The sequence below is a fragment of the Megalobrama amblycephala genome, linkage group LG6, assembly GCF_018812025.1.
Source record: "Megalobrama amblycephala isolate DHTTF-2021 linkage group LG6, ASM1881202v1, whole genome shotgun sequence".
NCBI lineage: Eukaryota > Metazoa > Chordata > Actinopteri > Cypriniformes > Xenocyprididae > Megalobrama > Megalobrama amblycephala.
The window spans coordinates 22042594-22070506 of NC_063049.1; the positions used below are offsets into that span (position 1 = coordinate 22042594).

Sequence of the window (27913 nt, forward strand, 5' to 3'; positions counted from 1 at the left end):
TAGACTGCTAAACAATAAAACAATGTATATCAAGTATTTACAGTCACGCGCTTATATTACGTTTGTTCCTCGCGTTATTTTTATGTAGCCTACTAAAAATATAACTTACCACAGCAGTTATATCACAGTTATATCTCAAACAAAACGAGAAAACTGAATAGAAATGTGTCAATTTATTTGTTTCGCCATGCTGAAAGTTTTGCTCCCAGTTCAGTTGTGTATTCGAGCTCCATGACAACGCCGACGGAAACAGCTAAGGGACATTCTACACACAGCGAGTTTTTTTTTCTTTCTTTTTTTTTTTTGCTCAAGGACTTCAACAATAGCTTCAGGTGAGATCGAAATGCAGGTGCAATTTTCCAAATGCGTGATAAATGTTCACAGTTTGCCTCTTTGAGTGCTCGAGTTTCCTATAGTTTGGCAGGGTATTTATTCCCGTCACTGCAATGCATTTAATCAACATATAAATATGTCCTATTCTAGTTTGGCTGAGATGGACCACTGCACCTTCTCTGCTTTAATATTTAATTGTTGGCCTTACACCACACCCCTGTAAAAATGCTCTTTTGGTCATTGAGGTAATTCATCTTTTCAAATTAAATGGCCTGGTGACATCAGCATAAGGAGTAGATTATTTTACTTTTCCTTCATTAACTTAATTATTTGCCTATCAGTAAACCCCCCTGAGTAATTCATATTTGAGAGGCTGTGGCCATAAATATCCAGGCCCACGTTGTTTATAATGCACTGTAGATTCATCTGCGCTTTAATCACCATCTCTGTCAGCTAGAGGTTAAAAGGGAGAGGAGAGTGGGACGATGAATATGTAGGATGGGGGGTAATATTCGTTTACAGTTTTAAACCTTTTGCTCATGAGCCAGACGCATAAACATTTGTACTGTATGCAGCATTTTCACATCCTCAAAAAAACAAAAAGGGTTCAATGACAGCAAGTGAGAGAATGCCTGAAACTCATCTTCAATTTTGTTTATTTCCCTTTGTCTCCAAGTACATATTTTACCAGCAATCTTTGAAGGTCACACAATCCTTCAAACGGAGTCCTGATATCAGTTGAATAAATTAGATATATAATCTATAACAGTTAAATAACATTAAAGACAGCAACAACATGACATAAACTAATGGACTAACTAATGAACCGTTCACAGTTTGCCCTTGTTCAATATTTGCCGAGGATTTACCAGTTCCTCAGTGTTTCTTAGTCAATGGTTACTGGAAGAATGCTGACACTGATGACCTCTGGATAATTTCCTGTTCCTCAGCATCCACTTTTGACTACGTACTAAACGAAATGTGTTCAAGAGATCAATGAGCACAAGTGTCGGCCTGTGACTTTCAGTGGAAAGGCCTCCTCATTTGGTTCAACAGCTTCTATTTTTTCAACCAAAATGTCCATATTAACATATATAATAAAGAGTAAGAAAAACAAGTTAGTTTGAAATAGTGTACATTTGCAGTTTACAAGCAGCCTTCAAGAAAAAATATTAAGTGCAAATAAACTGGAAGACCATTTTCATGAATCATTTAAGACTTTTTGACTATAAACATCCTGTGAGTATTCATGGACAATGAACTCATTGGGCCTAATGGGTTAATTTTGACATCAACAGCTTTCAGTCTTGAGGTGCTGGATTTTAAACCTTGACGTAGTTAGCTGTCCAATTCATGAACTGACATGCCATTAATTCCTCATAACCCTAGCCTGATCTTTCGGTCTCCTCCGATCTCTTCCAGGTCGTCATCAGAGTAGGAGCCATGAGAGCTGTAGCTCAGCGCGGAGCTGTGCTGCAGGAAGTCCGAAGGGTGAGATAGACCTACATTAATGGATTTTCTGAACTCTTCCTCTTCTTCTTCATCTTCCTCCTCTGCATCCAGATCCTCATCGTCGTCGTGTGCACTGCAGCGACTGAGGTCTTTGGGTTTGTTTCCTCTCTTGCCTGACTTACAGCCATCTGTTTCCAGTTGCGCAGCCTGCTCTTTGGCTTTACGGCTGCGCTTCCACTTCATCCGTCGGTTCTGGAACCAAATCTTCACCTGGAAAATACATAACAAACATCACAATCATTTACGTAAAGGTTGATCCATTGGTATTAGCATTTGGGAATATTTAGGAGCTTTTTATTTGAATGATGATTAAAATTATTTTCTTTGTCTCTTTGTTCTTAATATGTTTTTTCACCTTATCCCTTCTTTCTCACAACCTGATTTCATGAGAAAGCGCAAGTATTGTACAATGTGGCGATTTCGCATGAATTTGTACATTGTGATTTGTATGGAAACGTATGATTTTGCTTTAATGAAGGTCTAATCCTAAACCTAACCAGGCATGGGGCGTAAGAAGATTGTATGAAAACGTACAAATGAGCCATTTTGTTAAAACATAAAATAGTTACGAATAGCCATGAAAGTGTGTTGCTTTCTCCTCACTTGTGTATGTGGCCACTTAGCAATTCTTTCTCCCAATCCGATTTCATGAGACAACTTAACTATCTTACGAGGTGGTGATTTCATGGGAATTCGTACAATGCGATTTGTAGAAAAACGTATGATTTTTTTTTTTTTTTTAAATGTACAAAGGTCTACCTTTGAGTACAATTGAGATTGTACAATTTCATATTAGCTACTAATTCGTTTAAACATAAAACTGTTACGAATAGCCATGAATGTGTGTTGCTTTCTCCTCACCTGCGTCTCAGTCAGCATGAGAGAAGTGGCCACTTCGAAGCGTTTGGGTCGTGATAGGTACTTGTTGAGTTTGAACTGGTTTTCCAGCTCTAGCAGTTGCTGGCTGGTGAAAGCTGTGCGTGGCCTCCGGCACTTTCCAATCAGACCAGATTGAGGTGCCCCTGAGAAGAGAGTTTTTTGATAAAGGAGGTGTAAGACTCGTGCCAAAACACAAAGACATACGGTGAAGACACCAAGCAGACGCAGCAAACAAGAACATATTCACCTCTTGTTACTCCCCCCTAATAGATAATGATAACAGCTTTACTTCAGTTTATTGTTGATGACAGGGCTGGGAGATATTGCTTTAGCGGGACAATAAAACACCAGAGAGCACCATTAACTTAATGAAAATTCAATAAATGCTACCAGATAACTTTATTGATGAAGCTCAGACCGTTTTAAGTGTATCTTTATAGTTTTCCTTTCGATGAAGGCTGTTTTAATGGAGTTGTCATTTATGATGCTATGAAAAGACTGAAAATAAAAAAAAAGCTTACATTATAGTTCCGTTAGCAGTAAATACTGATTCAATTATGCTAGAGAATATTTATGGCATGTGAGTTCACTTTGTGTTTTTGCTGAGAGAACATATATATGTTATATATTTATGTGATGTTATTTTCCCTATATTTTTGGATTCATAAAGGTTTATAAATATGTTGGTAACATTATTTTCTATGAAAACTAAAGAAATTATAGCAAACTTGATGGAAATAAGCAGTTTTTACTTTGAAATTATACTTAAAGTGGCATCATTTAGACATTTTTAATTGCTTGACAATACTTTTTTTAATTCTAAAGTAAGTCACTTAAACAGTAAAACTTAAACTAGTATGCAGAAAGGACACATACCGCTGTAGTCTGCAAGGCGAGGCATTATGAGTCCTGCCCGGAGCCAGTGTTCTAACGGAAATGAACCGGCCACGGCTGCTGCTTTCAGGTGGTCCTGGTACGGATGCGCGAAACCAGAATACGCGAAGGTGGGATGCTGCGCTCCAAGTGCCGCGATGGAGTACATAGGTGAGGGATACATTCCTGGCATAGACCCTTGAGAAAGTGATGTTAATCCTGGGTGAGAAATGTTTAGCATGCCTGGTTTGGGTATGACCCCTGTCTGAAGCTGAAAAGCGCGAGTAGGAGAGTTTTGTGTCCGTTTGCATGTTGCGGGCTCAATGTCAGTACCTTCATTGCACAGTCCCGGGGAATCCTCGCGAACTATCCGCTGAGAGCTCTCTGACAACAGAGCGTCTATTCGAAAGTTCTTCGACTTATCCATGGAGCTGAACTTTAAGTGTCAAGCTAAAATTTGGTTATAAATTAGTTTAAGAGTTTCTTTTTTCTTCACACTAGGTTTAATTTACAATGAACTCTTCCTTAGGCCACTGACCTGACCGTTGGTAATATTGTCTAACTCTTTAAGACAGTTGTGGATATTTTGTTTCTCTATAACTGTGTTTTCATCTCTATACCCGTGACGCAACACTATGCCTGGAGCGCGAGCAGGCATCAGTTTTTGACTGTCTCGCGCTCTAGCACGCTCCTCCTAAACACTCTCTGATTGGTTCATTTGGATGCTCTTATAGTTGAGAATCTTCCAAAAATATTCTAATTAATTCACTACACACGCATTTATTTCAACATCAAGCCATACAATTCACATCTCTTACGACTTAAAAATATATATAAAAATTTATATAAAAATATATAAATTGGCCACACAAACATTTGTTTACAACAATTGGTCCTTTGGAAAAATAATTTTGGTCTACCAATAGTTTGCAATAGGCTATTAATAAAACAGCAACGTAAACAACAATAAGTAAATGTGTTATAGGTTGAGATTAATATACAAAAAATGGTTATTTTACACTAAATACTGCACACATTTTTTTAGCAAACAAAATATCACAAATAGTCTACATATTTATTAACATTATCGATATGATTTCAACTGGTGATCTATGTTATTATATTTTTCTTATTTCACTGTATGAAAATGTGATTACACTGTATGTTATGGCAATATTATTTCACTTTATTAAATTTGATTTTCCTCATCAGTAATTACATTCGTAAAAATGTTTAAGATTTAGATGTTTGGTGCAAGTTAATAATAACGTCCCTTTATTAATTAAAATTACAATGTTAGAAATATTTTAAATAAGCCTACATCATAACAATTAAAAGAATAGAACATCTAAATAAAATAAAAATCTTGTAGGCCTAATCTGAAATGAATTGCTTCTGAATAGCCAGTCGTTTATCTGAGATAGCCTATATGTCCTTGTCTTGTCACAATCAGATGGTAATTCAAATTTCACTCAGACTGCTTGACTAAAGCATCTTCTTTAGAGCATCGAAGAGGAATTCATAGTGTACGAGGAGGAATTAAACATTAGTTCCACTCTTCTCGAAATTAAGTTTCAGGTTTCTCCTGAATGGTGGAATATATATTTAAAGGTTCAAATACATTGCTAACTAACTCACACTAACCTTGACAAAGGGACAATGGCGGACACGGACAGGTTGACCTTTTCCACTCCGCGCGCTCGCAGGTGCGATTCCGCCTTGCTTTTCTCACACTATATGCGGCGTGTTTGCATGACCACTCGCTCACCCTTGTTTCTTATCTGGTGCAAACATATACTAATGCACAAATAAATCAACAAGCATGATAAACGCAAACGGACACGCTGCAGTTGTAATGTTCTGTCATTATCTGCCGCTTATTTGCTGCTTGTTTTTCCAGTAATAATGTCGAAACAGCCGTTTATTTGCACGAGGGCTGCTGAGACGTTTGGAGAGAATAACGATCTGACACTAGAGCGTGCCAACACGGAAGAAAGTGCAGTACGAATTAAAAAAAAAAAAAAAAAAAAAAGACAACAAAAAATCATTACTGTGTCAAAGACTGAGCAAAGATTCAAAAACGAGAAAGAAGCCAATATTATTTAATAGCTCAAAGTCATGGCTTTTGAGGTGAACTGCTGTTGTCTTCATTTAATGTTCAGTTATTTGCACTCTTTTTTTTCTCTCTCTCTCTCTCTCTGTGAATAGTTTTTCTCATGGGAAGTCTGGTTGTGCTCTCAGCACTGTCAGTGAGTTCCCAGACAAGACCTTGAGGTTATAATTAATCTCAGTTCATTAGGAAGATAAAGGTCAATTATTAGGCTTCTACCTGTCAATCATTAACAGTGCTTGGGTTTACACACAGCAGAACAGATAATAAAATGATTTGTCTTTCTTTTCTTTAATTTCAGGGAAGACAAATAAAATATTTTGAGGTTTTGAAAATGGCCAATACAAAGTAGGAGGGACCAAGTGATACACATTCAGTATTAGACAACAACAACACAAAAGTGCTGTTTAATGAAATATATATTCATGCAAATCAAGTCACAAGTCGCAGGAGTATATTTGTAGCAATAGCCAACTTTGTATGGGTCAAAATGATCGATTTTACTTTTATGGCAAAAACCATTAGGATATTAAATAAAGATCATGTTCCATGAAGATATTTTATGAATTTCCAACCGTAAATATATCAAAAATGTGTTTTTGTGAGTGGATATGCATTACTAAGGACTTAATTTGGACAACTTTAAAGCGATTTTCTCAATATTTTTGTGCACCTTCAGATTCCAGATTTTCAAATATTTGTATCTCGACCAGATATTGTCCTAACAAACCATACATCAATGGAAAGCTTATTTATTCATGCTTTCAGATAAATCTCAATTTAAAAAAAATGTACCCTTATGACTGGTTTTATGGTCCAGGGTCACAAATATAAATGCAATAAATTGTAACTGTCAGTGGCTTACTTTTCATTTAATCAGAAATTAAAATAATTAGATGACAATTTTAACATTTTTTTTTTTCCAAGCTGAAATATATTTTAGAAACAATTGCATGAACATAAATATTTTTTCGCCAATAACTAAAATTCTCTGTTAATGTTGGAAAATTAATGGGATTTTCTTTTTCCTAAAATTGAGTATGGTACAGTCGTCTCTCTCCAATATCAATTAAATGGCAAAATAACAAATATTTTTAAAAAATATTATTATTTTAAGGAACTAAATTGAATTAGTTATGAAATACTAATATTATTAGTCAGTATAAACATTATACAATTAATATAATTAGTAATAATTAATACAACTTTTTTTTAGATGCAACACTGTGTTAAAAAGGACAAGGAGCACTGGACTCTGCAAACAATAAAATACAATAAGTACCACGTTAAGTACATTTTTTGGGTTGGGAAGGACAGCTGTGAAAATGAAACTATAGTTCATTTAAAAGAAGATCGATTAGCACAGCATGTATGCAATTGAAAACAATTTGTTAAAAAATTAATGTAGTGAATTAGGTACCTGTGGTCCCTAAAAGTGTTCAACTCCCTGTGCAAAGAACTAAATAAGAGAGTGACACAAAAGAAGCCATTAGTCAAAAAGAACCATGTGAAAACTCATCTGGAGTTCTGCAAAAAGCATAAGATAAAGTTTCTGCCCTGATCTTCACCAATTCAGAAACTGTGGTACTATTTGAAAATTGTTGTTCAACCATATCCAACTGGGTGAATGGGCCAGAAACACATCTAAATGTATGCAATGTTTTGTGCAATGTTTTTTACTTACTGCAAAGTGTCTTTTACAAATGTGAGGACTGAATAACTATGCAAATACAACTCGTTTTTTGGTTACAAATATTTTAGTTAAAAAATGTCTGATTAAAATGATGAGAACTAAATTTCACCGTAAGAGTAAAATGTTAACACTTTTTGCAAGGCACAGATCTACAAATAAATGTCCTCTTTCTAAAAAAAGAGACCACAGATGCCTAACAAGCCTGCCAAAAGTGCAAGCACTCTGCATTCTGGCTGTCCAGAAGGGAGCCAACACTTGTATTCAAGAGACTGTAAAAGAGCCACTGAATGGACAGCTATTCATACACAAATGCGACATGGGCTGAACCCTTTCGTAACTGTCTGACCTCTTGCTCTAGGTCAGATGTAAAAAATAGCAGTGCTTGTGTAGATTTCAGCGTTAAAGCTAAGGAAACAACCTATGTGCTGCTGTCTAATTTCCAATTCCAGTCTTCCTACTCAGCAAATTTAGCTCTTTGTTCAGACCTACCAAAAGTTTAAATTACATGCTGGAATCCACTGAATAGTTGCGTCTTATTTTAATTTCCTTTCATAACCATCCCATTGTTGCACTCTTGTGTCCTTGTGATTGACCAGAGGGAATTGAAAACTTCCTCAGTAACCAGGGCTGGGCGGTGCAGGTTAACCAGTTCAGGCCTGTGTTGAATCGTATGATTAATGACAGCTATGTTGCAGAGACATCAAGACAATGGCAGAGGCAAGAGGGGTGTGTTTCTGGATAATTACTGGTAAATCCTACCGTTGTTGAGTTAAAGCATAACAGAAAGTTCAACACACACACGTGCACGTACTACACAGAGAGGATGACTGGGATGGATAATTAGTCCCGCAGAGCTGCTACAAACATCTGTTGCTCCGGAAAAAATGGTGGCAACATCAGGAGCTGGTGGCGCATCGTGGGTGGTTCTCTCGCTGACATAAAAAGACACAAATATTTCTGTGTTACCAATTATGGGACATTTTAGAAATAAATAAATAAAAGTGTAATACCAATTGTAACATTATACATTTCATAAAAAAATAAAAATAAAAATCAATAAAAGTGCAATAATTAATTAAGACATTATACATTTACTTAAAAAAAAAAGTAAATAAATAAATAAAAGTGCAATACCAATTATGGCATTATACATTTCATAAAAAAAATAAATAAATAAAAGTGCAATACCAATTATGACATGATTTATTTATTTATTTTAATGAAATGTATTAAGTACAATATCATTTTTTATTTATTTATGTATAATGTCATACTTGGTATTGCACTTTACTTATTTATTTTGAAGTGCAATATCAATTATGACATTATAAATAAATAAATAAAAGTGTAATTCCAATTATGACATTATTTATTTATTTATTTTAATAAAATGTATAATGTCTTAATTGGCATTGCACTTTATTTATTTATTTATTTTAATGAAATGTATTAAGTGCAATATCAATTATTTATTTATTTATTTATGTTAATGAAATGAATGAAGTGCAGTATCAATTATGACATTATAAATTTAATAAAAAAATATAAATAAATAAAAGTGCAGTACTAAATATGACATTATACATTTCATATAAACAAATAAATAAAAGTACAATACCAAATGTGACATTATACATTTCACGTTTACACGACAATTATGTACTAAAAACGGAAAAAGTTTTTACTTTATGTTATATTTGCATACAGACGACAACGTTATCAAAACGACCCCCGTTCAAACGGATCCGTGAAAATGACTAAAAACGCTGTATTATTCTTGCCAGGCCAGTAGTTGGCGATGTCACTTTGTAAAGAAACACTGGGGCAATATCATACCCCCGGCGCAAGTGTTTTTTGCTAGTTTCAGCCCAAAGTAGTTATCGTTTTCACGTCTTGCGCCACATTGTTTAAATAGCAAATGCATTTGCGCCCATTTGTTCGCCCATGGGCGTGCTGGTCTGAAAATGAGGTGTGTTCAGGCGCATTGTTGGCGTGTTGCTATTTTGAGGCAACTGAAATAGACTGCGCAAATGACCAGCTGAAACCTGGTCTAAAGTCAATGCCGCAGTATTTTTTTTTTTTGCACAAACATGCCAAATATTAAAAATAAAAGGATTACAATGTAAAAGATTATTATTGTGTGCATAAAGATAAAAATGCTTTGGTGGAATCCAGCTTGTCCCGTAGATGGTCTGCTCGCGCGCTTCGTGCACGAGCAGGTCCGTTTCCTCGCTAGAGAAGTGTTCAGTTTATCAGCTTGCAAATTCCACCATGTAAATAGCGAATCTGCTATGGCACGAGCGCAACTGGCTTTAAAAGGGACTGGGAGATGAGACTCTGATTGATTTATTGCATGTTATGCCCAAAACACACCCATTACTCATTAAGAGAATAGGAACAACGTTTTTAGACAATGCGTCGGGTGCGCCAACCATTTTTTCCGTTGTTAAACTAGCAAAAGTGGATTCGGACACGACCTAAGTGCACTTGTGCTGTGAGCTTCAGACCATGCGCTTAGATCATTAAAATAGGGCCCTATATACACATGCGCATGACGTCACATTTTCACGAATTCGCTTTTTTTTTGTAGTTTACATAGAGACAATAAAGGTATAGTTTTCAAAACCTTGCACTTTGAACCCCATGAACGCCATTGTCGTGTAAATGAACAGTCAAAACGCATAAAATGTTTTCCGTTTTTAGTTGAAAACGGTGTCGGGTAAAAGGCCCCAAAGTTGAAATGACTTGTACAGCCATTTTGATTATGCTTAAAAATGTAAGGCAGCACCTTTAAGTTTGAACATGAAATATGTGGATTTTTTTTACAGTATATATTTTAATGAAACATTTAATGAAATGTATACATTACATTAAAAAAGTATGGTAAATAAATAAACAAAATATGTGCCATGCAATCTCCTTCCAGACATATAAAATATAAAAAAAAAGTTTAATCAGAACATTTTTTTGGGGCTATTATTGCTCCTGAGCCACAAAAATTTATGGGATATCATTCCAGATTTCTGAACCACAATGTAATAACTTCCAAAGTATAGCCGTATTTTTATATGTCAGGGTGAAATTTAATTAGCAAAGCAAAAATCAAACAACATGCACAGAAGCAGGGCTGAATTGCCGTGGCCTTTTGTGTAGGGGTATGTGTGTGTTTGGTCAGTCTGGAGATATATAACAGGACAGGTATGATGGATAACTACTACATCTAATAAGGCTCTATGTTTATCTTCCAGGACCATCCTAGTCAGCTCACAGATTCATCCAGGGTTGTATGCGTGTGTGGCTGTCAGAGGTGAGCAAATTAAATATGACAGTTCAATTAGCCCTGCTCATCCAAATGGATGCACCTAATCCCGCTGCAGGATAAGCAGCTCCACCCACCAATAGACTATATGTTTTTTAATCAAACAGTCCTCACTTTGGCAGGAATGAAGGAACCTGCGCATGCAGCCTTAATTCAAAAACATGATTGAAGCCCACCTCACCTTTCTGAATTGTGCACCCTTCAGCACACATGCTAAGTAATGCTTTCTTAAAAAGACAAGAATGAAATTAGAAAGCATAAAGAGAAGTAGAAAGAGAAGTAGAAAGCATAAAAACAAAAACACAACAAAAACTGATATCCTTTAGCTTTTAACTCCAATGGAAATTTATATAGTCTACACACCATTCGCCATTTTCGTGAATAACCCTGAAACAAACATCTGTATACAGACTGCGATCCCTTTATGTACTGATTATGTCTGTGCTTTTATATCATAAACCTGTCATTCATAAATTACAGCATCTGATTTCCATCAGGAATTCATTAAATATTCTCTTAGATAATGACATGCACACATTAAATCTCAGTGCTTGTCTGGAAGGTTGTCGTTAAAATTTAATATTTGCTTTGCAAATCTATGCCAATTTGCAGAGTGACTGCATAGGCTGCTAGGTGTATTTAAATGTATGATGATCTATGGGGGATCAAGTCAGGGGGCACAAAAAGGGTCCTAGAAAGCATATTCTCATCCAGAAACAAATCTCGCTTGTGAATAATTTAGTATCTTGACCATTACTGAAACTTGCGTCTTTGGAACACTAGTGAAAATGATGCATTTTTTCAAATTTAATATTTTCTCCCTTTACAAATAATAGTGAAAAGTTGAATTGAAAAATTGATATTTAAGAATGAAATTGGGAATATTCCAATAAGCATATTGTGTTTCAATGGAAGCAAGAACATCTGATCTGTACAAAGGAGTTCATATGATTGCAAATTCAGGTATATGATTAGTGATTAGTTAATTTTTCCTTTTTTGACTTTTTTTTAACAAAAAAAGTGTAAATTCTATAAAAATCAAACTCTAAAACCATGTCGACTGTCTTGAATCATCAAATAACAATATAATTTTTAAGTTTCATAATTATCACTGTACTCAAAATGATTTTGCGTGCAATAAGCTGAACAGTACAGCAGGATTGAAGATCAACAACAATAGCTGTTTCCATCAACTATTTTATGAGCATTTTAGGATATCGCATTAAAAAAAATGCTCATAAAAACTTAATGCGCTCAATTGAGGCGTATACATTTTTTGTCCGATAAGAAGATGTGCATAAACAATGATGGAAACACATTTATCGAATAAATCCCTCGATGACAAAAAAAAAAATCACAACTTTTCAGTGGATGTGACTGGATAACTAGACTGAATGAACCAATTGGACCAGTGGACCAATTTCATTGCACTACATCTCAAATGTTGGTTTGATCATTCTGAAATGCCTGAGTCAGTCTGTCATCAGAATGATTTGGTATAATGGCCTCCCAGAAGCATTTCACATGACTGCGTTCACAATAAGCATCCGAATGCAAGAAAACATGATATAACATGATTCTACAGATATTTTGTGCCAATTTTGTTCTTTAGAACACACGGGATGGAAATGCTGCTTTATTCACAAATGTTTATGCGACATTACAATTTTGTGCATAAGTTTCCAAAATTCACAACTTTGGATGGAAACATAGCTAATGAAGAAGGTTATTATACTAAGTTTTCAGAATGTTGGGGAATGTTTGCAGTGTTGGGGAAAGTTACTTTTAAAAGTAATGCATTAGAATAAAAAAGTAACTAATTGCATTACTTAGTTACTTTTTATGAAGGAAGGAAATGCAAATTCATGCCTGTACAGTGGAGGGCAAATTAAACAAATTTTAGGAGGATCTATTGACAGAAATGCAATATAATATACATAACTGTGATTTCAGTGGTGTATAAAGACCTTACATAATGAACCATTATGTTTTTATTACCTTAGAATGAGCCATTTCTGTCTGCATACACCCCTGGTCCCCTTACATGTTAAGTCGCCGTTTTGCGCCGGCATGTTTCTACAGTAACCCTAAACGGACAAACTGCTCTGAGTGCATTTGATTGACTAGATACTCTCTGCTGTCTCAGACGATGACATATTTGTCCTGTGTTGGCCACCGTAGCTTCTCTATATTGCAATTCCCAACCTTACCGCTAGATGCCGCTAAAATGTAAACACTGCACCTTTAAATGTAATGCCTTACTTTACTAGTTACTTGAAAAAAGTAATCTGATTACGTAACTCAAGTTCCTTGTAATGTGTTACCCCCAACACTGATGACTTGCTTTAGGTGTAACTGAGACACTCTCATGGCAAATTTTACATTTTGGTGACTTAGTGGCTAGTTTGTATTAATTTGTACAATCTCATGTTTTCATATGATCTGCTTACTCCCAACTGATGGTTAGGTTTAGGGGTGGACCTTCATGCCTGGCTTTTTTACATTTTTCGTACGAATAAAGTTGTACGAATTCATGAGAAATCGCCACCAAAACAGTTATGTTTTATGCATGAGATCGGGTTGGTATAACTGCATCTGTGTAAAGTGGCATGTTGCCACCGCTACATATGGCTTCAGCCCATTTAGGAAATGGTCTTGGCTGTGTACAGCAGTCCGAACCAGTGAGGCCTAAAAGAGGAATTAGCAATCCGTTAACTAGCCGTTCTGTCAGAGGTTCTGACAAGCTGAAAGGGAGGAGCTGTCAAAAGCTAATTTATCTCCTATGGAGCCCAACATGAAATTTCATTCGCTAATTAGAAACCCCCCACCCTTTCTGTTCTAGCACTTCGTCACCTCTCCTCGATCCTTCCGCCTCTCCGTCATCGTCCCGAGGGCGCAACATCACAGTGACAATGCGGCATTATGGAAATAAATAGTTCCATTATGCCGCATTGTGTAGTGGAATTGGACTCGCTGCACTGCTTTAGTGATGGAGGAGGGCTCTACTTTGATTAAGACGGATGATTTATTGAGGAACGGTCGCAACATGTTTGGAGTCAAATCTGGGAAGGTCATACATAGGGAGTTTCACACATTTGTAAGCGCATGCATTCCAAAATGCGACCATTATGCCAAAACACACACTTTTTTAACCATTTTAATTTTGTCATTCATTCTCAGATCAGATCAAGTTTAAAATAAACACATTTATGCAGAATATATTTTAAAAGTACAAGCTATTTTGGTGCATATATTGCAATTTAAAGGGATAGTTCTCCCAAAAATGAAAATTCTGTCATCATTTACTAACCCTCAAGTTGTTCCAAACCTGTATGAATTTCTTCACAAAAGAAGAAAAGAAGATATTTTGAAGAATATGGGTAACCAAACAGTTGATGGGCCCCATCAACTTTTTTTCATACTATGGAAGTCATTGGGGCCCATCAACTGTTTGGTTACCCATATTCTTCAAAATATCTTCTTTTGTGTTCAGCAGCTGAAAGAAACTCACACAGGTTTGGAACAACTTGAGGGTGAATAAATGACAAATTTTCATTTTTGGGTGAACTATCCCTTTAACTGTGAAAACTACAGGTTTCCACCACCTGTTTTCTCCAAATAAGATTTCTTAGGCATTATTAAACATCACCATTATTACATGTACAATAATAAACTAATCTTGGTGTTTTTTCAAAAGTGTCTGATATATAAGATTGTCTTTGTATAATGTGTGACTATAGCTCAATTATTTTTCTCTGAATTGTCCACTTAGCATCAAGAGAAGATAATGCCACCTCCGAAAACAAGCTGGAGTGTTTAACAGCTCATCATGTTTATAGAAGCAGGGGACACTGTGATCCCAAAGGGTGTACAGCCACTTAAACAAATGCAGCCGGCAATGTCCTTTTCAAGCAGAGTCAACAGATGTCACTTGGTTGCTTTCTACTGAATAGGACTTGAGGTCAATCAGGCAGATAAGAGATTACTGTTTGGGAATCTCTCAATTATCGTCTCACTGACTGACCCCAGAAAGACAAGAGGGGGGTGGAGATGGGGGGGGGACGCAGACAAAATGAGCCCCAGCACAGCCAAAAGCCTGTATTCAGTGAAAGAAGCCATTTATCAGTCTGCTTAACCCTTAAATGCTGTGGTGTGGCTGAAGGGTTGGACACTCGCTGCAATTGGACTAATTAAAACACTGCAGCACTGCTAAATTGTACATCTGGTCATGCATTAGTTAAATGTCCTGCTGTTCCTATACTGTGATTAATATGTCCTTTGCAAGCACTGATGAATGCCTAGTTTAATGTGTTTTACTAATACAAAAACATTTTGCATAAAGCATGTTCAATGCAAAAAACTTGCATGCTCCAAAGTGACTTACAGTAATTTCAAGTACACATTTTATTGGTGTGAGAATCAAACCTGTGACCTTGGCATTGTTAGCTATACCAGTTGAGCTACAGGAATATAATTCAGTATAATATAATATAATATAATATAATATAATATAATATAGTATAATATAATAATAGTTTATGTATTAGCACAGTATCAACTGTTTTTTCTTTCTTTCTTACTTACAGACAAAGAAAACTTGAATGGGGGATTAATTTCTATTCATTCACTCAAGTTTATTCAGCAGCAGTTAGATCATCTAAAATGGTCTTTTGAATAAAGCATAAAATGACAATGAATGCACTATGAAATCATATGGCCTCACCCACAAATATAATCTTGCCTACTTGTGTCTGTGAGTTTGTTTGTTTATGCTGTTTGCATTGGTAAAGAGCCATACTGCAGTGTGACTCTTCAATGGGAGTAGAAGTCCTCAATGGATAAGCATCAAAGGACAGATTGTCATTTGTCTTTTGCAATGGTTGACATTTTAACACCTGGTATTGTTTACAGGTCAATGAAAACAAATCACAGAGAACTTTAAGTGCGTATGAGGTATTAAAGGCTCTCGGCATAGCTGACCTTATAGAATATATAATCTGTCTTTTATTATATAAAGTGTCAGTAATAGAGACCAGGAGATTAAGTTCAGAATTGGTCTAAAATGCACTTTGATTCGGGATTCAAGTGCTTTTCAAGTTTTCTTTTCCTGTTCTGCATATCTAGAACTGTCTATTTCTGTTTCTTTGACTAAACTTTATCACGGGCTTCTCGGAAAATGTCCTTTTAAATCCTTGAAATGAGCAAATGAATTCTTAATGGTTCCAGCTGGGACAAACTCAGCTTTTATATGTGACCTTGAGTGTGAGAACTAACTGGAGATTAAGTGCTGAAACATTTGCAAAACATTTGGCGCATTTAGATACGCGCTCACACTGTTACATAACTAATTTTCTGATAAAATTTGCAACAGTGTAGCAAAGTCCTGGTGTTTCAAAGCTGCCTGTCCATTTAATCAACATGAAGGCCTGTCTATGTCACTGTTTCAGGAAAATGAATAAGGTTTACGGTAAAAGGACTCTGGAGGGTGTGTGTGTGTGTGTGACAGCGAGTGAGAGAGAGTGTGCCAGGGAAAGAATCCCACTGAATTATTTCAAAAACTCACACAGAAGGAGGGAACAGAAGTGTGTGCGTGTGTGTGTGTGTGTGTGTGTGTGTGTGTGTGTGCGTTTATGCCCAACCCCTCTTAGTCTATTGACATGATAATGGGTACAAATTGATGAAGACTTTTCACTCTCGCTCTGACAACAATGTGGAAGAATACACAAATGCTCCACCACCCACTAGCAGGAATAAATCACAATCCTACGCCTCCTCCTGGGGCTGCCATTGTAGAGGCTGCTTTAATCAACTAATTCCCACTGACACCCCTAACTCGTGCTGCATCTCCTGTTTTGTCTCATCTCTCTCACAGCCACATAATCCTATCAGTCTTAATCTGTTTTAACAAGGCCCTAATCCACCAATTAGACCCTATCAAACCTCACGTTAAGACATGGCCGATAAATTACCAGCATGCTTTAACTGTCACCAGATTAAACCGTTACAAATTCTGTAAATCCATTCTTAATACACCATGATCAGAACTTTGAGAGACCGAAGAAACGGTCAAAACCATAAGCCTAAAATCGCACCAGGAACAGATGTCTTGAGCCTAACAACCCAGATTGAGATTATACCTCATGTATCCAATTAGACAAAACTACCATTTTGTAATGTTTTAAGAAAATTTTCCCTTGTTATATGAACGTTCATTTTCTCATTATGCAAACATATCCTGTCAGTGTATTCATGGAAATGATGCCAGGGAGCTAGTGCTAAAATACAGTTTCATAACACTAAAAAAAGAAAGTAAAATGATAAAATAATAGAGGCCAATAAAGAACTAAACTAAACTGATGATTCATTAAATCATGGATGTAAAGTTCATTAATGGATATACATTTAAATTAAGAATGGTCATACTGCTCAAACCAACATTTAAAGATGTTATACTAACAATGTATTAATAACAGTGGTTTAATGCTAATGATTTGAACATTTATCGTTAAAATTAACAGCATTAACATTTTGTTTGTAATTTTGAGAGAAACTTTACAGAATGTTTTAGTCAAAGTTCTGCGAAGTTTCACTGAGAAGACTGGAAGTTTTTTTTATTGGAAGTTACCAGTAATGATTAACAGATCAAAGAGATTGTCAACCATAGATTTGTCTCTCTGTCCTTTCAAAACTTACATAACAGAAAGCAACACAATGACAGCTGACATGTTATTACTTTGACTACTTTGAGGATTTAAGATATAGTTTAGAAGTTCTAAATGAAAATTCAGGTCAAAACTTCAATCTGAATTCCACATTAAAGGCCCGTTCACACCAAGGATGATAACTATAACGATAAAGATTTAGTTCTAAATATCATTCTAAATATAAAAGAAAAGCAGAGTCCACACCACAACTACAGGTGCTGGTCATATAATTAGAATATCATCAAAAAGTTGATTTATTTCACTAATTCCATTCAAAAAGTGAAACTTGTATATTACATTCATTCATTACACACAGACTGATATATTTCAAATGTTTATTTCTTTTAATTTTGATGATTATAACTGACAACTAAGGAAAATCCCAAATTCAGAATATCAGAAAATTAGAATATTACTTAAGACCAATACAAAGAAAGGATTTTTAGAAATCTTGGCCAACTGAAAAGTATGAACATGAAAAGTATGAGCATGTACAGCACTCAATACTTAGTTGGGGCTCCTTTTGCCTGAATTACTGCAGCAATGCGGCGCGGCATGGAGTCGATCAGTCTCTGGCACTGCTCAGGTGTTATGAGAGCCCAGGTTGCTCTGATAGTGGCCTTCAGCTCTTCTGCATTGTTGGGTCTGGCATATCGCATCTTCCTCTTCACAATACCCCATAGATTTTCTATGGGGTTAAGGTTAGCTTTGTCACTGTGTGCAGGTGCCAAGTCCTGCTGGAAATTGAAATCTGCATCTCCATAAAGTTGGTCAGCAGCAGGAAGCATGAAGTGCTCTAAAACTTCCTGGTATATGGCTGCGTTGACCTTGGACCTCAGAAAACACAGTGGACCAACACCAGCAGATGACATGGCACCCCAAACCATCACTGACTGTGGAAACTTTCTGGACTGGACCTCAAGCAACGTGGATTGTGTGCCTCTCCTCTGTTCCTCCAGACTCTGGGACCCTGATTTCCAAAGGAAATGCAAAATTTACTTTCATCAGAGAACATAACTTTGGACCACTCAGCAGCAGTCCAGTCCTTTTTGTCTTTAGCCCAGGCGAGACGCTTCTGACGCTGGCTTGACACAAGGAATGCGACATCTGAAACCCATGTCTTGCATACGTCTGTGCGTAGTGGTTCTTGAAGCACTGACTCCAGCTGCAGTCCACTCTTTGTGAATCTCCCACACATTTTTGAATGGGTTTTGTTTCACAATCCTCTCCAGGGTGCGGTTATCCCTATTGTTTGTACACTTTTTTCTACCACATCTTTTCCTTCCCTTCGCCTCTCTATTAATGTGCTTGTACACAGAGCTCTGTGAACAGCCAGCCTCTTTTGCAATGACCTTTTGTGTCTTGCCCTCCTTGTGCAAGGTGTCAATTGTCGTCTTTTGGCCAACTGTCAAGTCAGCAGTCTTCTGCATAAACAGAAGAGAACGGAACACATGCAAGCTACAGCGACAATGGAGGCCTACATAGACGAGAGATTGTGCGAAGAGGTTAGAAAGTACCCTCATTTGTACCACGCCAGCATGAAAGAATATAAAGATGTTTACATGGGTTGTAACTCATGGTGAGAAATTGCTCAAAACTGAGCATGCGTCGAACGCCTGTGTATGCGCACGAGTCGAATGAAGTATGCTTTGCAAGGCTGTGTGTTCGACTGTGCGCATGTACACCAGCATACACGTAAAAAAAAAACAAAGTATACCCAGGGCTTTAGAAGAAACAAAACAATATTGTCCGCTGGAAACTAATATAGATATCATTATACAGTAGTTATCGTTCTTGGTGTAAACGGGACTTAAAAGTGCCTTTTTAGGCTGCTGAACAGTTTTTAGATCAAGATCACTGCCCACATACCATTGCAGTGAAATTTTATTAAAATTTCCCAAATTCAACTCTCAAATAGATGATGATATGTGCAAATGCTATTTTATTAAACATGCTATGTTGGCCATTTCATATTCTAATTGCATAAGTGGGGAGAAAGTTGAGTGTGTAAATGAATTAAATCAATAGTTATCTGCATTGATCCATGTCCTTATTGATTATCCCAAAACGCTTTGCGTTTTCCAATCTGCTCAGTGAGATTCAGAGCCTACAGAAGGGCTCCGAGCTCAAAGTGTTTATATGGAGATGAAATACTCACCTTCAGGAGTGAAGTGACTGGAAAACGGTCACAAATAAATGGAATCAATGTAATCAGCTAACAGCTGAATGCCATTGCCAGTTTCACACCATTTGTGTTTTAGTTGCTCCCAGGGGCTCCATCTAAACCCTGCATGGGAAATATTCTTAATTAGATTACATAAGAAATATAATTTCTTAATCACACAGCATGTTTCATCGAATTGTAAATAAGTGACATTTTTTCCTACTCTAAAATTTTCCATCATTTATGACTGTTTTTACTTCTGTCAAACTGCTGGTATATATCACACTAGCGCAGTCCATTTCTACAAGTGACAACACAAAGGAGATTATAAGGAGAGTTAATGCTTATAAGTGTGCAGAATCAAAAATAACTGAAGAGCCTTTCATATTCTTTTAGGCTACTAAAAACAGAAAGTGGAAGGGTAATACATGAAAGACAATCAAATACACTGTAAGCATGAGACCCAGGGTTGTTGGTGAGGACATAACTGTGGCAAACCTTAATCAAAGTGTAATTCATTCCTCTGTGTGTGTATGAGCTACAGGGTTAAGGTCACTCTAGTGATTAATTTGGACATGGAAAGAGGTACGACGTCACTTTGAGCTTGCTGACCTTGATGGTTGTAAATCTACTGGCCAACATATTTCTTTGTAATGCTCTGAGACCTGTTGGCCACTGCTTAGTGGATCCTTTGCCTATTTTCATCAGCTGCATATTACAATATGCAGCTGATTCACATACTATCAGAATGTGAACCTGGAAATTATATTGTGTTTGCAAATATACTGTACTGAAGAATATATATGAGCACTGATGTGAAAATATGAGAGAAATATGCACTATTGTTTTAATTAATTCAAAGGATAAGAAGAAGGGGGGAAAAAAAAGCTTTGAACGGTGGGCAGCACACTGATACATCAGACGACGCAAGTTCAAGTCCCGATAGCAGTCCTTTCAGATCCCGTCCCCCTCTTTCTCCTACATTGCTTCCTGTCCACTCTATATTGTACTGTACAAATAAAATTGAATTGCATATATCTTTTTTTAACAAGTCATAATTTTTCAGTTACAAGTTCAAATTTCCACTTTTTAACTTTCCAGCTTTTAGCATTTGGGTTTGCTTTGTCCCACTAGCCCATATACTAATTTCTGTGTATTGAAATTTGTAGTATGCAGTGCATATTGTTAAATCTATTCATTCATCAATCCAAGATCTATATGGTTTAAATGTTTTAATACCCATGTTTTTAACATTTGGGTCTGCTTGCAGTCATGCACTTTCATTTGTTTTCTTTAAAAAAATATGAAATTATTTTAAATAAATAAATTGGCTTACTAAAACTATATAATCAATGAAAATATTCTCCTCACTACATGATTAGAGTTATACTGTCCCCTAGTGGTGTTTTTGCCACAATGCACAATGGATTGGTTATCTTCAGAAACATTTACATGTTTGCTGAGCTTTTTGCTAAATGAATAATACACTTTTTGGTGAAGGGGAATAACAGTTGCATTCTCTCAAGCAAGCTGCAATAGTTTGCATTTTCAGACCAATCTGTGCAACACAGAGGAATACTGATTGGACAAATTAAATATCATTATAAATACTCATTAGAAGTGTAATGGTATGATTGTTTTCCATTTATCTATTACTTTAAATATTGGCATACCAATAACAAAGGGCTCCAGATCAACAAAGTTGCAAAGTTGGTTTGGTGGACACATATGCCAGCACTGTTCTTACTGAAGGAAGCAGACGTTTAACCCATCTGGACACTCATATGTGCTGTATGAAAAGAAGAATAAATGTGAAAGATTATTGGTTTTGTTCTGGCATATAAATGGTTTTGGTTTTGTTCTGGCATTTAAATTTATAATGATGTACTGTCATTTACATGAACCCTACATACCATTTTTTTCCAGCTACATGCACTATTTGAGAACATGGACAAATTATAAATAAATACCTACTAGCACTACACCATGTGTGATATGCAGTCAGATGCTATTAGCATAAAGACATATGATTTGTTCTCTCTGTAAATAAATGAGCCAATTTAAGTGCCCTAACTTGTATGCTTTTAAATTCTATATCTGAGTAAGATGTTTATTCAAAACTTTTAGGGAAACATACAAAACATGTTGAAAATGTATTTTATTGGATTTGCATCCATGCAGTAAACTGGAAAAAAATATTCTGCCAAAAGTTTTTTTCTGCCATCTGCTGGTCAAATTGATAAACGCAATGTTTATTCGATTATTGCATGTTTGTCGTTTACCTTGTACAACCGCTAGGCGCCAGTATAACCTATCAATATCTTTAGAGTTCAACCAATGCATTAAAGTTGAATGAGGTTAGAAAGTGAAAGGTGACATATGGAGTCAATCTTTATCTGTTAGATGGAATAATAATTTATGAACAACACTCTACATGGAACCCAAAAAGTCCAAAAATCAATAGCATACTTTTTTTGTTTTTTGGTTGTGTGCCATTCCACCAAATGGGAGTCATCTGCTTGTGGTAACTCTTGAAAATAAAACTGCATTTTTTTTTTTTTTTTTTTTTTTTTACTGAATCTAAAAACACTTATATTTAACTATTTAAAATATGTATTAGTCCATCTCAGTTAACTTTATTTAATTTTTTACAAAATTTGCAAGTGGAAGATGGATGCATTTTTCTCAGTCCTGTTACCAAAACTAATACATCTTTTCAAAAACATGTTTGCTAATTCCTTTGTTTTCCCCTCAATTAGATGTTTATTTTAAAGAAACTGTTGGTTTCATGTTCAAATAATTGATATTTTCATAAAAAAAATCACTATATACCATGTGCAGAATTATTAGGCAAGTTGATTTTCTGATCATATTTTTTTCCAAGCACATTTTACTAATTCCACACCACATCAGTCTTAATAACTACTATTAACTTGTAATTAATCATTATATCAAATGTGTATAATAGGTCATGAAGGCTGGAAATGAAAAACGTCTTATATTGAGGTGTGCATAATTATTAAGAAGGTTTTCTTTTACAGGCAACATGAGCAAAAAAAAAAAAAAAAGATGTAACTATTAAATGCTCATGAGAAGGATGCAATACTAATGCAATACTAGAAATTGCAAAGTTAAGGCATGGCCAATGGACAGCAAAATGCTCACTGGGTCAGCAGGGTCAGACAAAAACAGGTGGAGAAGAAAAGACACATGTTAACTGCAAAATAATGAAGAATTAAGGTGAAGAATTAAGTGTGAAACCATCAGGAACTCTTTAGTCTCCAGTGCCAGAACTGCAACCAACCTGGAGTCTCCAGAAGTGCAAGGTGCTTAATAAGAATCATAAGCTGAAGTGTTGTATAATACATAACAGTATTTATGTATTTTACAATACTTCAGCTTATGATTCTTATTAAGTGGGGGTCATTTTTTAGGATTCTTTAGCTAACCTAAGTCTCTGAGATCCTGACACCTTACACTTCTGGAGACTCCAGGTAGGTTGCAGTTCTGGAAAATGGTGGTGCTGGAGACTAAAGGGTTCCTGATGCTTTCACACTTAATTCTTCACCTTAATTCTTTTGCAGATAATGTGTCTTTTCTTCTCCAACTGTTTTTGTCTGACCCTGCTGAACCAGTGAGCATTTTGCTGTCCAATGGTAATCCTTGTGAGCATTTAATAATTTTTGTCTTTTCAGTCAAATCTTTTTTAGCTCATTTTGCCTGTAAAAGAAACCCTGCTTAATAATTATGCACACCTGAATATAAGACGTTTTTCATTTCCAGCCTTCATGAACTTGATTATATACACTTATAAATATTAATTGTTAATTACAAAATTAATAGTATTTATTAAGATTATTGTGAATTGGTAAAAAATTTGATCAGAAAATCAACTTACCTAATAATTCTGCACACGGCGTAGACCTAGAAGTAGGGGCGTTGCTAGTGGGGGGAAAGGTGGGACTGAGTACAGGGGACCCAGAGGTATAGAGGACCCCTGCGATTTCTACCAAGGGGGAACTTCAATCAGGTGAACAGTATTATATAGTAATATATAAACATATACGCCCACATTAATCCAAAAATGGTGTAAAGTATTCATGTCATTCTTCTGGCACAATTATTTTATTAGCAAATATCCAACCACTCACTGGTACTTCTACACTGAAAAGTCTGTAAAAAATAGGGCCCAATAACTGACAATGCCTTTTCAATTTTTCTGCGGATATTTTTTTTTTTTTTTTTTACAGTGCAGGTCCACTCAAATGCCATTCCATGTATGATATAATATGTAATTGCTGCAGGACAGCAATTGTGAGTATTTCTATCATTATTGCGGTAATGTAATATAAAAAACAAAGTTTTTTATCAACAAAGAGAAAGTGAGTAGCAGGCACAAAAACACAAGATGCATTTTCAAATGTATCTGCTTTGGAGAGAGTGTTTAAAAAGCTCAGGTTTCGCTAGACAAAAACATTGGAAGGCTAAAACGTGAAAAAGATGTGGTTTCAAATGTATCTATTAATATTCACACTAATAAATCAATACAACAGAGGACACTACTCACTCCAGTTACTGTTACTTTTTATATGGGTAACAGGACTGAAAGTAACAGGACTGAGTTTTTAGGATAGAAATAGAAAATAAATATAATATAGCCACATGGCATACATGCTAATAGCATGTATGAGTAAATACACACCAAAAATGTGTATTTTTAAAATAAACAATCATTAAATCTAAGAAATAATTTAGGTAACAGGACAGTTTGTTAAGACTTACTTTCCCAGTTGTAGTTACAATATCATCAAATATACATTAAAGAAAATAAGACCACATGCTTTAAGTCTTCAAATGATCTTCAGACAACCCAGATGATGCAATATCCTGTTAAAAATTTGTCTTGTGGAATTTTTTTTTTTAGAGGGGGGATGTGTTAGGGTAACAGGACTGAATGAAAACAGACATGACTAAAATGTGTATTTTATCTAAAATATTATAGATTTTCTTTTAAAAAATGTATTTAAAGCACAGATGGGATATGGAGTTACACAACAATGCAAAAGAAAAAAAAAAGATTTCTGAAGGATTTTCATGCATATTTGTACATATAATGTCCTGGGGACAGAAATGGCACCCATTCGGTGGAATGGCGCTGTAAGAACAATAAAGGCCAGAGGGAGGATGGAAGCAAAGCATGAATCTGTGAAATCTGATCTTCTACTACACACATATTAAGAGTAAAAGTCTTACTTCTAAAGTAAAGTGATCCCAGTACAGTCATTTTTAACATTGCTCTGGAGGCAGACACTTCTGTAAACAGATACAGAGACATAAAATTGAATTAAGAAGTATAAAATCCTCTTAATTCTGTTCACAGTTTGATGAACAGCACAGGTTTTGCCATCGCAGCACATACTCAGGTTACAAGAAAAAGGAAGTGACATGCGTTCTTGTGATTTTCAGGAAGCCACATAAAAGAAAAATTTAAGGTACGTAGTTCTCAGTATCTATACAGTTCAATCTGAGGAACTATTGTATTACTATTTCTCAATCTCCTGCAACAAACCTCATTCAGAGCACACACACAGAGGGTATCACATTACTCTAACTCTCTGAAATAAGAGGAGCCATTATTAATTCATGAAAGTGTTGCCTTCACATGAGTAACCTACAAATACTTTCGTAAATATATGCTTCTTTGTGTTGAGAATACATGAACCAAGACCTTGCACATGTAAAGGCATATAGTTTGCTCAGCTGTGCTTTTGTCAGAAAGTTCCCCAAAGGATCAAAGATGGTTTTTGTAATATTGTTTACCAGTCTATTCAGTTTTATATCTTGCCCTAACAATAAACTATTCCTCTGAGTGTAGGAGGCACTAACCTCATTTTTCTTTTTGTCTTCCTCCTTTTTCAGCCTGAAGATAGTATCGACATCAGTGACCTCTCCTATTACAGAGAACAGTTACCGCATGATGCTCCAGGTATAAATATTCTGTGTCAGACTTTGACACATTTAGAGCTTCGTTCCGAACCCTGAGCATCGGCTGGAAGACAAAATACAATATGGTAATGCATAACTTTTTTTGTATTACACATGTTTTAATATTATTATATTAGTATTTATGGTTAAATTAAGTAAATAAATCTCTTTCTCCAGCGTGAGTGCATTTCCGTTCACGTTGGCCAAGCTGGAGCACAGATTGGTAATGCGTGCTGGGAGCTTTACTGTCTGGAGCATGGTATCCAGCCAGATGGACAGATGCCCAGTGATAAGACAATAGGAGGAGGAGATGATTCCTTCAACACTTTCTTTAGTGAGACGGCTTCTGGAAAACATGTTCCACGTGCCATCTTTGTTGATCTGGAACCCACTGTGATTGGTATAAGAATATTTTTGTTTACAAATGGTTTAAAATAGCATGTAAGATTGAAACAGATTGAAACGTTCCGCTTTCTATGAATGCAGATGAAGTACGGACAGGAACCTACCGCCAGCTCTTTCACCCAGAACAACTCATCACTGGAAAAGAGGACGCTGCCAATAACTATGCCAGGGGACACTACACCATCGGCAAGGAGATCATCGATTCAGTTTTGGATCGTATTCGCAAACTGGTAATATTTTTGGTCCGATTTATTGTTGACAAGTTTGTAAACTGTAACATTACTGTAGAATGTTCTCAGCCAAAGTAGTGCATTGTAGGCTTTTTGGTAAGCCCTTTCTCCTCTCTTCCAAAAGACTGATCAGTGCACTGGCCTCCAAGGTTTCCTGGTGTTCCACAGCTTCGGTGGAGGTACTGGCTCTGGCTTCACCTCCCTGCTAATGGAGCGTCTCTCTGTTCGACTACGGCAAGAAGTCCAAGCTTGAGTTTGCCATCTATCCTGCTCCTCAAGTGTCCACAGCGGTGGTAGAGCCCTACAACTCCATCCTGACCACCCACACACCCTGGAGCACTCCGATTGTGCCTTTATGGTGGACAACGAAGCCATCTATGATATCTGTCGTAAAAACCTTGATATCGAGCGTCCGACTTACACCAACCTCAACAGGCTCATTGGGCAGATCGTGTCCTCCATCACGGCCTCGCTGAGATTCGATGGAGCTCTGAACGTGGATCTCACCGAGTTCCAAACCAACCTGGTGCCCTATCCACGTATTCATTTCCCTCTGGCTACATACGCTCCAGTGATCTCTTCTGAAAAGGCGTATCATGAGCAGCTATCTGTGGCTGACATAACCAACGCCTGCTTTGAGCCGGCTAATCAGATGGTGAAATGTGATCCTCGACATGGTAAATACATGGCCTGCTGTCTTCTGTATCGTGGAGATGTGGTGCCCAAAGACGTCAATTCTGCCATTGCCGCCATTAAGACCAAACGCACCATCCAGTTTGTAGACTGGTGCCCCACTGGATTCAAAGTAGGTATCAACTATCAGCCTCCAACGGTGGTTCCTGGTGGAGATTTGGCCAAAGTACAGAGAGCCGTTTGCATGCTGAGCAACACTACAGCCATTGCTGAGGCCTGGGCTCGTCTAGACCACAAGTTTGACCTGATGTACGCCAAGAGAGCCTTTGTGCACTGGTATGTGGGAGAGGGAATGGAGGAAGGAGAGTTCTCAGAGGCCAGAGAAGACATGGCAGCTCTGGAGAAGGATTATGAAGAAGTCGGCACTGACAGCATCGGAGATGATGAGGATGGAGTGGAATTCTAAATGCCGTTTTTTGTAATCTCAGGGAAATCAGATATTTTTATCTGCTAAAATGTAGCGTTTTACTGTGTTTTTTTTTTTTTTTTTTGAAGGGCTATACATTCATGATACCTAATGTTAACGCATTAACTAAATGTTCCCAATTATTTTTCTACATTTTATTTCTTATGCAGAAGTTAAATATATTAAAAAGTAAAGATTAACTGGAAAAATGCTATAGAAATAAGTCTAGAAACAAGATAAAAAAGAAAAAATATATTTTTTTTTATATAAAGATCTGCACTCCTTTCATGATATGTTGTTGGACTGTTTATCTGTTTATAATCTGTGTATATTTGCACATGCAAAAGCGATAAAGACCTACAGGCAAAACAGAAAATTTTCCAGCATGACACCCCTCCCCCCACGATGTCTATGCAGCACAAAAATGACCACCTGCTGTAGCTGTTATTCATGATTCAGCTGTTTGTACATGTCAATGGGCATCATATAAGAGGCTGGATATTGTCTGTGCTTTCACTGTAGCACAGAAATTAAAGTCTGATGACAATTGGGCATGTGTTTTCATTTTCTTTCTGTATAGCAAGAATCATGTCTATAGAAAGCCTTA

General features: G+C 36.4%; 2 protein-coding genes, 1 long non-coding RNA gene and 1 pseudogene across 4 annotated transcripts in view; 2 read left to right on the forward strand and 2 right to left on the reverse strand.

Moving 5' to 3' along the window:
* Window positions 1-255, reverse strand: part of cfap65 (cilia and flagella associated protein 65) — a 22815-nt gene extending 22560 nt beyond the window's left edge. Inside the window, 1 exon segment of the mRNA XM_048193372.1 lies at window positions 110-255. The gene's annotated coding sequence lies outside the window, so the exon portion shown is untranslated.
* On the forward strand, window positions 200-2037 carry LOC125270118. Its single transcript, XR_007185256.1, has 3 exons — window positions 200-332; window positions 1756-1824; window positions 1897-2037. It is a non-coding gene; the product is annotated as an uncharacterized LOC125270118 (long non-coding RNA).
* On the reverse strand, window positions 955-26213 carry mnx2a (motor neuron and pancreas homeobox 2a). 2 transcript variants are annotated; one of them, XR_007185254.1, is made up of 6 exons: window positions 26082-26213; window positions 25474-25963; window positions 24841-24900; window positions 19582-19710; window positions 8212-8332; window positions 2735-2867 (listed from the first exon to the last, which is right to left on the reverse strand). XR_007185254.1 is itself a non-coding variant. In XM_048193375.1 (3 exons), the coding sequence occupies exons 1-3, from the start codon at window positions 4022-4024 to the stop codon at window positions 1711-1713; spliced, it is 930 nt and encodes a 309-aa protein (XP_048049332.1). In that variant the 5' UTR covers window positions 4025-6316; the 3' UTR covers window positions 955-1710. The 2 variants fall into 2 exon arrangements, 1 of the variants encoding a protein (XP_048049332.1); XM_048193375.1 differs by lacking the exons at window positions 8212-8332; window positions 19582-19710; window positions 24841-24900; window positions 25474-25963; window positions 26082-26213 and adding exons at window positions 955-2055; window positions 3601-6316 and having other exon boundaries at window positions 2707-2867.
* LOC125270113 lies at window positions 25536-27855 on the forward strand (annotated as a pseudogene).
* Window positions 27856-27913: the final 58 nt, after the last annotated feature.

Bases quoted from the DNA above. Each gene is read 5' to 3' on its own strand.
- mnx2a (XM_048193375.1), bottom strand. From the start codon at position 4,024: ATGGATAAGTCGAAGAACTTTCGAATAGACGCTCTGTTGTCAGAGAGC. The intron at 2,868-3,600 runs GTATGTGTCCTT...CTCTCTTCTCAG, and splicing joins TCGCCTTGCAGACTACAGCG to GGGCACCTCAATCTGGTCTG. The intron at 2,056-2,706 runs GTGAGGAGAAAG...TGTATTTTCCAG, and splicing joins TCATGCTGACTGAGACGCAG to GTGAAGATTTGGTTCCAGAA.